Here is an 11,173-nt window from a genome sequence, read left to right on the forward strand (position 1 = left end):
TGCACGCCCCCTACTGGGGGGGATCGAGCCCAACCCAGGCATATGCCCTTGGTCAGAATCGAACCTGGGACTGCAGGCCCCCACCAGGGCAAGAAAACTTTTTTTAATGGGGGGAGGGGGCAGTTTCCTTTCCTTCCATGATTGTACTTCATCAACAGCTCCTGCCCATCTTTTTTGCCTTCTCCCTTCCTGTGTAGGCTTTTCCTCTCACTTAGTTGAGAATTACTGCGAGAAACTGGATAATGATCATTAGTATCCTGGAGGCAGCCAATCGGCGTTGCGTTCTCACATGGATGTTTGAACGCAACAACCAGGATCAAGCCCGAGTGACTCAAGACTCTCGCCAGTGGCAGGGGTGGGGTGGAGGTTATACCCCCAATCATTTAAGTCACACTGTCCCTAGGACGGGGAGCCCGAGAGGAGGTCTAGAAAATTTAAGACTCTTCTGGTTGTAGCATGACTTGTTAGTGAGGAGGCAAAACGAAAGCCAGAGGACTAGAAAAATGGTGGTTGCAATAATCCAGGATGGATAGAGTGGTGGCTTGAATAAGGGTGGTAGCAGTGAGGATAAAATGATAGTAGAAATGGGGTAGCGAAGGGGAGATTGGTCAGGTAGAAACTACTGAACTGGGTCGTGTTAGTTGAGTGGGAGGCACAGAAGTAATAAGGTTGAGGATACGGCCCTAACCGGTTTGGCTCAGTGGATAGAGCGTTGGCCTGCAGACTGAAGGGTCCCAGGTTCGATTCCAGGATAGGGCATGTACCTTGGTTGCGGGTACATCCCCAGTAGGAGGTGTGCAGGAGGCAGCTGATAGATGTTTCTCTCTCATCGATGTTTCTAGCTCTCTATCCCTCTCCCTTCCTCTCTGTAAAAAAAATCAATAAAATATATATTTTAAAAAATAATAATAAGGTTGAGGATCCGAGTATAGAGGGCAATACGGCAGGTGCGCGTAGTCCAGAACTTACGACGGAGGCCGGCCGCGGGCGGGGCGAGCGGAGTGGGAAGCTCAGTCAGCCTCCGGGGCCGCTGCTCCAGAGCCGGTAGCTCCCAAGCCGGTCGCTCCCGGGCTTTCCTCCGCCGCCTCGCCATGGCGGGCCCGGGCCCGGGCGCGGCGCTGGAGACCCCGCGGCAGGTACTGGGTCGAATCCGCTTCCTGGCGGAGGCCGCGCAGAGCCTCCGCGCCGGACGGCCGCTGCCCGCGGCGCTGGCTTTCGTGCCGCGCGAGGTGCTCTACAAGCTCTACAAGGACCCCGCGGGCCCGTCGCGCGTGCTGCTGCCCGTGTGGGAGGCGGAGGGCCTGGGGCTGCGCGTGGGAGCGGCGGGTCCGGCCTCGGGTCCAGGCTCCGGGCCCCTCCGCGCTGCCCGCAACAGCATCGAGCTGCGGCGCGGCTCCTGCGTGCGCACCACCGGCGAGGAGCTGTGCAACGGCCACGGGCTCTGGGTGAAGCTGACCAAGGTGCGCCCGGCCCGCCCTGAGCCCTGCAAAGGTCCCTGGAGCTGGGAGGCCCCAGCTGTCCCCCTCCCTCCCCGCACTGAGCTGGCATTGCGTCCGGTGCCCTTTGCCTTGGGCTGGGCAGCTCCCTGACGCCTGCCCCCGTTTGACGTCTCCCGGCAGGAGCAACTGGCCGAGCACCTGGGCGACTGCGGGCTGGACGAAGGCTGGCTGCTGGTGTGCCGCCCGGCTGAGGGCGGGGCCCGCCTGGTTCCCATCGACACTCCCGACCACCTCCAGCGGCGCCAGCAGCTCTTCGGCGTGGACTACCGCCCGCTGCTCAGGTGTTGCACTTGGAGGGGCGGGGATGGCCGTCGGTGGGCCGGGCCCCGGAGAGTTGGAAAGTAGTCTGGCACCGCCCTTTAGGTGGGATCGGAGCGAATGTCGGGTTAAGAGCAGGAAGGGGCGGGGCCTAAAGGAGGGGGTGGGGTGGTGTCCTTTGGAGGAGTTGGAGCTTTGGATGAAGGTTCCAGGCCTTGGGGGATTGTCCTGCTGCGCACTGATGTCTCCCCATCCCACCCCACAGATGGGAACAGGTGGTGGACCTGACATACTCCCATCGCCTGGGATCGAGGCCCCAGCCCGCTGAGGCATACACGGAAGCTGTTCAAAGGCTACTGTGAGTGAGCTGGTGGGGATGGGGAGGAGGAGCCCAGGTCTGGGCCCGCCCTAATTAAGGATTTGGGATTGCTTAGCTATGTGCCCCCGACGTGGACCTACGAGTGCGACGAGGACCTGATCCACTTCTTGTACGACCACCTGGGCAAGGAGGATGAGAACCTGGGGAGCGTGAAGCAGTATGTGGAGAGCATAGACGTTTCCTCCTATACGGTGGGTGCTGGGCCTCCTCCCACCCCAAGTAAGAGGCCGTCACATCTTCCTTGACCCAGAACCCTCACCTCTAGACCAGGGTTAAACCTGAATCCCCATTGGCCAGACTCAGTGCAGCCCCCATCTGGGAAATCCTGTAGGAATCCCTAGACAGTTCCACTCATACCGGTTTCACATTTAACCCAGATGCACTGTGTCATCTCTCCTCCCTGACCCAAAGCACATTCCCAGTGCAGGGAATGGGGGTAAACACTGATTCCACCTCTCTGTCCCTCCCCAGGAGGAGTTCAATGTGTCCTGCCTGACAGACAGCAATGCAGACACCTACTGGGAGAGCGATGGATCCCAGTGCCAGCACTGGGTGCGGCTTACCATGAAAAAGGGCACCATTGTCAAGTGAGTGGGCTCTAAGTAGGACAGGGTGGGTGAGCCATGTGTCTGTGGGTGTACAGAGACCCACATGTGTACTCTGACGCCCTAGGAAGCTGCTACTCACAGTTGATACCACAGATGACAACTTCATGCCTAAGCGGGTGGTGGTCTATGGGGGCGAAGGAGACAACCTGAAGAAGCTGAGTGACGTGAGCATTGACGAGTGAGCAAGCTGGCCTGGGTGGGAGGTGGGGCATGATCTGCAGTGGGGACTGGCCCAGCTTGGAAGGTTGGGTGAAATCCCAGAGATCCTTGAAGGCAAGGAGTACCCAAAGTTTCTAACATCTGTCTCCTCAGGACTCTGATCGGGGATGTCTGTGTCCTGGAGGATATGACTGTCCACCTTCCAATCATTGAGATCCGCATTGTGGAGTGCCGAGGTGGGGCTTAAGGTTGTAAGGAGGGAAAAGGAGCCCCATTGTATAGATGGGGGCTAGCTGGAAGTGAATGTGGAGAAGGGGGTGGGCTTAGAGTTGAAATGAAGGTGACAGCTGAACTAACTCCAGGATTTGAAACTTTGGGGCCTGAGCCAGGTGGAAGGTACCAGGGTATAGACCTGCCTTAAAGCCATAGAGATTTTAAGGCTCACCTGGAAGAGGAACTGAGATGGGACCCACAGGCTTTCCAACAGTTATAGTGGTGGACGGAAGAACTAACAAAGAATATAATAATCAGAAATAGGTAAGTAGAAGGGGATCTCAAAGGCCCCAAGTATTTAGGGGCAAAAGGTGACAAAAGGCCAAGCATTAAGGAGACATTCTCAGGACTGAAGGCCAAGGAGGCAACAGGCACAGCAAGTGACCTCACTCTGTCTCCTCCCAGATGACGGGATTGATGTGCGTCTTCGAGGGGTCAAGATCAAGTCATCTAGACAGCGGGAGCTCGGGTTGAATGCAGACCTTTTCCAGCCGGCCAGCCTGGTGCGATATCCACGCCTGGAAGGCACTGACCCAGAAGTACTATACCGCAGAGCTGTTCTCCTGCAGAGGTGGCTGTGGTCCTGGGCCTGCCAGGCCCTCCCCTTCCCTTCCCCCTATCCTGTCTATGTGGAGGAGTTCCCGAGGTCTTATACTGTAAGCTGTTCAACTTCAAGTGTCAGAGCAGCCCCTGGGCCCTGGCCGCTACTGTACCTGTGTGTTGGGGACTGAGGGGGTCTGACATTCATGCCAAATTCTTTAGCTACAGTTACCTTTACCCACCCACCCCAGATTCATAAAGATCCTGGACAGCGTCCTGCACCACCTGGTACCTGCCTGGGACCACACGCTGGGCACTTTCAGTGAGATTAAGGTGAGCCTAGCCCATCCAGTGCTGGTCTTGGCAGTGGGTTCCCCCTTTCTGCTCATGCAATCGTTCACTCTTCAGCAGAGAGTTTTTAAAACCTTTGCTGGGCTCTGGGTACTTAGGAAGAAAGCCAGACTCAAAGTGTCAAAATTTAGTCTTTCTGGTGCTATTCCCCAGATAGTCTGTGAAATACACAAGAGCTAGGGGAGGAAAGGTGACAGCATGGATAGAACAGGTTGCATAAAAGGTGTATCCTGGGAGTTCCTAGCAACTCTTAGATGAACTGAGAGGCATACTAGCAGCATCTAGATGATGTGATTATAGCATGGGGAGGAGGCTGGGAGGGAGTGGGCAGGAAGCAGGCTCTGGTAGCAGAGGGCACTGTGGACCAGGCTGTGAAGCAGGGACTTTGTCCGAGGTCAGTGAAGCCATTGAAAGGTTTTAGGTAAGTTATGACAAAGTTGGATTTTTTCTGTTTTAGAAAGCTCCCCCTGGTGGCTGGACTAAGGGAGGGACTGGAAGCATGGACAGGGATGGACTAGGCTTGGACTGGAATGGTGGAATTGGGTCCAGGCATAGAGGAAGGTTCCAGGGCCTGGACAGGGCCTGACTGCCTACCAGTCCTGCTCTGGTTACCTTTTCTCACCAGCAAGTGAAGCAGTTCCTGCTGCTGTCACATCAGCGGCCAAGCCTGGTGGCCCAGTGCCTGCGTGATTCAGAGAGCAGCAAGCCCAGTTTCATGCCACGCCTGTACATCAACCGGCGCCTTGCTATGGAACACCGTGCCTGCCCTTTAAGGGACCCTGCCTGCAAGAACGCTGTCTTCACCCAGGTCTGGACCACCTGGGGTGGTACTGAGGGAGGGCCAGTAAGGGGCTTAGGAGGCTGGGTCAAGAGGCTACCTGAGCAAGGTCTTTGGGCAAGAATGGGGTTAGGTCTTGACACAGACTCCTGCAACTCCCTCTTCTTTCCCCTGCCCCAGGTTTATGAAGGCCTCAAGCCCTCTGACAAGTATGAAAAGCCCCTGGATTACAGGTACGGCATGAGGCTGAATGACTTACTCAGAGCAGATGTGCACGTACACACCCACACACTGCCTCTGGCACCCCTCACCATTACTCCTCTGTAGCCCTACTTCTGGCTGGTGTCGGGGTTGGTGAATCGTCCTGAGCCCTGGCCCAGCATGACAGAGGTCCACCCCCATTTACAGGTGGCCCATGCGCTATGACCAGTGGTGGGAGTGTAAATTCATTGCAGAAGGCATTATTGACCAAGGTGAGGCCCTGAGGGAGGATAATAAGCACCCTGCCCTAGTTAGAGTGGTCAAGGCTTCTGGGGGCCTGCTTTTATTATTCCATTATTGGGGCTGGAGCTCTTGAGGGCATCTATCTGTCATTTCAGGGGGTGGTTTCCGGGATAGCCTCGCAGACATGTCAGAAGAGCTGTGTCCTAGCTCGGCAGACACCCCTGTGCCTCTGCCCTTCTTTGTGCGCACGGCCAACCAGGTACTCCCACCCTTACCTCCCAAGTTGTTTCTGCTGTTTTGTCTCTGCAAACCTCCCAGGTACCAGGTTGAGCTAGAGAGCGAGCAGAAGAGGGTCCAAGTTGCCCAGGACAGCCTCTGGGCAGATAGGGAAGGGGAACCAATATACATTCAGAGGGATCATTCAGGGCCCCCAGGGAAAGGTGTTCAGGGAAGTCTTTGGGAAATCTCAGACAAGAAAGTAGATTCACCCCATGCCATGCTGACAACCCTGTCTCGGGGGCAGGGCAATGGCACAGGTGAGGCCCGGGACATGTATGTGCCCAACCCCTCCTGCCGAGACTTTGCCAAGTACGAGTGGATTGGACAGCTGATGGGGGCTGCCCTTCGGGGTAAGGAGTTCCTGGTGAGTAGCCTAACCTGCACCCCATCAGCCTTGGGCCCTGGAAGGAAGAAGGACCAGCCAAACCTGGGCAGCTCAGGATGAGAAGACATTAATGAATATTTGTCCCACAGGTCCTGGCTCTGCCTGGTTTTGTGTGGAAGCAGCTGTCTGGTGAGGAGGTGAGCTGGAGCAAGGACTTCCCAGCTGTGGATTCTGTGCTGGTAAGTCGGGCTTGGAGCCAGTGTTTCCTCTGCCCAGCCCCTGAAGGTTGCTGCTCCCCAGAGTTGTCCTGAACCTCCTCTTACCACACACATGGTCCCTCTCCAATCCCATCTACTCTCATTGTCTCAACTACTCTCCATAGTCTGGTGACTCCTAAATCTTTACCTCTAACCCCAGTTTCTCTCCGAAGCCTGGGCCATATGTGCATCTGCCTGCTGGATGTCTGCTCTATGATGGCACCTCAAGTTCAGCACACTTCATCTCCCCAGTCTACCGCCCTCTAGAGCTCCCTCTCTCAGAACGGCACTGTCACCCACCTTTTCCCCTGCTGAGGCCCTCAGGCTCATTCTTCACTCCTCTTCCCTCACCTCCCATATTCTGTCACATCTCCTTCTGGAATCTGTCTACTTTTCCCATCTTACTACTACCTTCCAGTTCAGGCCACCTTCCATTCTAACCCAACCACTAACTATAAAGGCTAGTGCCCCTATCTACTCTTACCCATCTGATCTCCAGCAGCCAGAGTATTTTATTTCACACTCACTTAACCTCTTCAATGGCTCAGCTCTGGGATAAAATACAAAATCCAGAAAGACCTTACATGACCCATGTATATGTGGCCACTTGGTTCACATTCAGGTTCCAGCCAAACAGATTCCTTAAGCCTTTTGTTCTCCCACCTTTTTCCAGTATTCTCTCTCCTGCCTTCCTTGTGGCCCAGCCAATTTCTAGCCATCCTTTGGGTCTCAGCATAGATGCCATTTCCTCCAGGATGCCTTCCCTGATCTCCGAGCCTGATTACATGTTGTCTTGTTACTTTCACAGCCCTTGACTGATCCCCTCACTTCTCTCGTGGCCTGCATGGGGACTTACTTCCTTGCCTGGCTGGCTGTCCTGCTTCCCTGTGAGCATCTTGAGGAAAAATGACTGTTTCCATAATGAAAAGCTGACCTTCCTGCCTCTCCAACCCCTAGGTGAAGCTCCTGGAAGTGATGGAAGGAATGGACAAGGAGACATTTGAGTTCAAATTTGGGAAGGAGCTAACATTCACCACGGTACTGAGTGACCAGCAGGTGGTGGAGCTGATCCCTGGCGGTACAGGCATCGTGGTGGGATATGAGGACCGTTCCCGTTTCATCCAGCTGGTACAGAGGGCACGGCTAGAAGAAAGCAAGGAGCAGGTACTGCCCAGAGGCCAAGAGAACAGAGAGCTTTGGACAGAGCCCAGACCCCAGCCTGATAGGCCACCAGTTCCCAGTCCCAAGAACTCTGGCCTTCATCATCCCTCTGCCCCACATTCCCGCCGGTCGGTGGAATACAAAGATACTCCCAGAGCTGAGCAAAGACCCTGTCCCCCGTTATCTCCAGGAGGGGAGGCCAGGTGGCTCCACCACACACGAAGCTGGGAGTTGTGCCCTCTTCCCCAACCAGTCCTTTCCCACCTCCCCAGGTGGCAGCCATGCAGACAGGTTTGCTGAAGGTGGTGCCGCAGGCTGTGCTGGACTTGCTGACCTGGCAAGAGTTAGAGAAGAAGGTGTGTGGGGACCCAGAGGTCACTGTGGACGCTCTGCGCAAGCTCAGTGAGTGTGGGGCAGGGCAGGGCAGCACCAGGTAGGGCTTAAGGGTTATGTCTGTTGGGACACAAGAATGAATTCTGGCCTTGTCACCACCAGCCCGATTTGAGGACTTCGAGCCATCTGACACACGGGTGCAGTATTTCTGGGAGGCACTGAACAACTTCACCAATGGTCAGTGGTAGAGGGCAGAGTAATACCTGGGTTTGACCTCACTTGTGGGATACAGAGTCAGGCTGGAAGTGCAGGCACTGATTTCCTTCTCCATCCAGAGGACCGGAGCCGCTTCCTCCGCTTTGTCACAGGCCGTAGCCGTCTGCCTGCACGTATCTACATCTACCCAGACAAGCTGGGGTGAGTGCAGAAGGGAGGTCTGAAGGGGCTGTGGCCAGCCTTCTGCCCAGCACCACCCCCATACATGTCAGACCCTGCCCTGTGCCCCTACAATTCTTCCTGATCTCTGGTCCCTCCACACCTCCAGCTGCGAGACCACAGACGCGCTGCCTGAGTCTTCCACCTGCTCCAGCACCCTCTTCCTACCACAGTATGCCAGGTGGGTTTCCTAGGTTCGAGCCCAGAGAGTGGGGAGTGGGAGAAAGATGACATCCTAGGGTGGATGAAGTACTGAAGTGTACGAATTGGAGCCCCATCACCCCTGGTAGTGATGGGGGCCTCTACACCTGGCACTGACAAACTCCCTGCCCCGGCAGCGCCAAAGTGTGTGAGGAGAAGCTCCGCTATGCGGCTTACAACTGTGTGGCCATCGACACCGACATGAGCCCTTGGGAGGAGTGAGTCGGCTACTTCCTGTGGGCCAGCAGTGTCTCACTCTGCCTTGCCTGGGGCAAAACACCTCACCTGGACCAGCTGGGGCAGGATGTGAGTTGATGCACTCAGAAACAGCCAGCACACGGCCTCTGTGTGCAGCTGCAGTGCGGGCGGTGAGTCGACGCTGGTGGCCCAGCCCCGCAGACGCACAAGCCCTATGCGTGCTCGGCTTGCTTCCGGAGTTATTTTGCCTTTGTGAAAGGGAACCGTCCACAAGCCCAGCACAAGCTGCCAGGCCTGAGTTACTTGAAAGAGGCCTCTAGTCCCTACTCCCCCTGGACTTTGCTTCAGGATTTGGCTCCTCTCTTTTTTTATCCTTAGTTTTCTCTGGCTTCAGCTTAGACTCAAAACAAAAAGCTATAGAGGGTGGTGGAACCTCCTCTCCAAACAAGGTATCAGGGATGGATAAGGAGTGATGGTCTTCCTTCTTAGTCACCTGCCCCAGGAATGAAGCAACTGAATACCCTCCCTCATATACTTAACTTTTCCTCCGCTCCCTCAGCACCCAAGGTGTGAGCTCCTTCCTCTTCCTCCAATCCGTCTCAACTGACGGAAGTGCCACTACCTCCCCTGGCTCAGAACCTACATCCACTCAACATTAAATCTTACTGCTACTATGCCCCATATTAATCACTTCTGCATCATCACCAGCCTGACTCCCCGTCCGCTGTTTCACTCCCAAGATTTTGCACAAGTTAAGTCCAGTTGTAGCCTCTCTGAAATCTTCAATAGCTCCTCTTTACCCAACTCTAAAAGCCTAGACTTTAAACCTCCTTCTAGGCCTTATGGACATCTCTGCCCCTCTCCCTCACAAAAGGGCCTCCAAGACACTCTATCAAAGAATGTCTTGCACATGGGAAAAGTTGAATAAATGGGTGAATTCATTCCTTTGGAATGTGTTTATTTGGCTCTTGAGGGATGTTTGAGGAGACTTTTCCAGGAGTGGTGGGCTTCTTAGTGGCAAACATTAAATCTGGAGCTGAGAGGGAAATGAAGACCCCACTACTCAGAAGTGAGGAGGAAAAAAGTTGACCTACCATCATCTGGGATGGGTGTGGTGATGTGGAGGATAGGAGTCCTCCTTCAGGAACCAAGTGGGCAGAAGAATTTGACTTAGAGGGCAAGCCCTGAGGTGGCCGATAAACCACCCAGGTCAGAATTTTGACAGAAGAGGAGGCAGCAGCATTGCTGCCCATCCCCATGCCACCTCCACATAGTGCCCCCTGAGAGAAATGCAGATACAGTCCCTCACTCTCACAGTGGGCAGCCACCCTCAAAGGGTCCCAAGTGAAGTGGCATGTGGGGTGGGGTTAGGTGAGGGGTATTGTGTTGCTCCACCCTTCCCTAAGCCCTAATGCCCCTCCCCCGGAGCTGTGTGCACCCTGAGGCCTATCTCCCCATAGCTCTGAGTCTAACACCCCAGGTGAGTCTTGCAGCTGCCCAATCCCTGTGCTTTGGTTGGCCCACAGGAGATACGCCTGCTCCCCTCTGACAGCCTCTTCCATTGCCTGGAGCTAAAGAGGCTGGAGCCCTAGAGGCGCCCCCCCCCCCCCACTCCCTCCCAGCTCTGCTCTTCCCAGCAAGTTCCCGCCCAACCCAGGCACACCTTCCTGTTTTCTGGGAAAAACCTGGCCAGCGCCAACCTGCAGGAGGCAGTCCATTTCTGTGTCTGTTACGGGCCATATGAGTCTTTGGTCCCTCTTTTAACAAATTGGACTCGCAATGAATTATATGTTTTACAGCTTGCTTTTCATTTAATCACTCAATGAATACATCAAGCATGTATTTTAGGCACCATAGCAGGTTCAATGGATAAAATGGTGGCTAAACTGATAATTTTTGCCCTCTTGGGATTTAAACTGTAATGGAAGAGACACATAGTAAACAACGGCAAAAACAACATTTAATAAGGTGTAAGAGCTCCAAGGGAGAAGTGGAGGGTGCTTTTGTTAGAGGACTGTACAGGATGGACGTTAAATCCTGAGGGAGAACAACTGAGCACAAAGGCCAGCTGAGGAGCATATTCAGTTCTGGGGTGAAGGGAGAGAGAAGAGTCTCCAGCCTTAGAGGGCCGTTTTAGGATTTTGCAATGAGCAGCCAAGAGGACATCAAGCAGGGGAGAGACAGAATTAGATTTGGGTTTGGTAGCTGTGTAGAGAATGAATTGAGAGGGAGACATGAGGCAGGGAATAATCCAAGCAGGAAATGATGGTCACTGAGACCATTTTAATCAATATTTTTATTGACTGTATTGTATTACATTGTAAGGAATTTTCATACTGTTTATTAATTTAAAACCCTCTACAGATGGACATAAAGGTTGTTTATAAATTTTTGGTATTGGAAACTACAAATGTTACAATAAACATTCTTATGCATATATCCTTGCATACCTATTTGATTTTTTCCTTAAAATAACTAAAATCCCTTCATCAAACTGCCAGGATATGTCACTTTTCACTCCCTTTAGTGTCTATTTCCTAAACTCTTATCAACCTTGAGTATTAACACTTAAAAATATTGTTTGATAATTTAATGAGCTGAAACATGAATGGTATGATTTTAATTGTTGTTGTTTTTAATATATTTTTTACTGATTTTTTTTACAGAGAGGAAGGGAGAGGGATAGAGAGTTAGA

At 53.7% G+C, this 11,173-nt stretch overlaps 1 protein-coding gene across 1 annotated transcript; it reads left to right on the top strand.

Annotated features, from left to right (window-relative positions):
* Positions 1 to 995: 995 nt before the first annotated feature.
* Positions 996 to 10,917, top strand: HECTD3 (HECT domain E3 ubiquitin protein ligase 3). Its single transcript, XM_080657905.1, has 21 exons — positions 996 to 1,460; positions 1,620 to 1,780; positions 2,023 to 2,115; positions 2,192 to 2,327; positions 2,608 to 2,723; positions 2,809 to 2,922; positions 3,057 to 3,139; positions 3,582 to 3,747; positions 3,968 to 4,049; positions 4,693 to 4,875; positions 5,026 to 5,078; positions 5,254 to 5,318; positions 5,445 to 5,548; positions 5,813 to 5,932; positions 6,043 to 6,132; positions 7,108 to 7,314; positions 7,584 to 7,713; positions 7,807 to 7,881; positions 7,980 to 8,061; positions 8,189 to 8,260; positions 8,418 to 10,917. The coding sequence occupies exons 1-21, from the start codon at positions 1,092 to 1,094 to the stop codon at positions 8,500 to 8,502; spliced, it is 2,586 nt and encodes an 861-aa protein (XP_080514031.1). The 5' UTR covers positions 996 to 1,091; the 3' UTR covers positions 8,503 to 10,917.
* Positions 10,918 to 11,173: the final 256 nt, after the last annotated feature.

The sequence above is a fragment of the Plecotus auritus genome (assembly GCF_963455305.1).
Source record: "Plecotus auritus genome assembly, chromosome: 2".
Classification (NCBI taxonomy): Eukaryota; Metazoa; Chordata; class Mammalia; order Chiroptera; family Vespertilionidae; genus Plecotus; species Plecotus auritus.

What these genes read in the sequence shown, in the direction of transcription:
- HECTD3 (XM_080657905.1), top strand. Translation starts at nt 1,092, where the DNA reads ATGGCGGGCCCGGGCCCGGGCGCGGCGCTGGAGACCCCGCGGCAGGTA. An exon ending in TAGACGTTTCCTCCTATACG is followed by an intron (nt 2,328 to 2,607) that starts GTGGGTGCTGGG and finishes GTCCCTCCCCAG; the next exon opens with GAGGAGTTCAATGTGTCCTG. An exon ending in TTGTGCGCACGGCCAACCAG is followed by an intron (nt 5,549 to 5,812) that starts GTACTCCCACCC and finishes TCTCGGGGGCAG; the next exon opens with GGCAATGGCACAGGTGAGGC.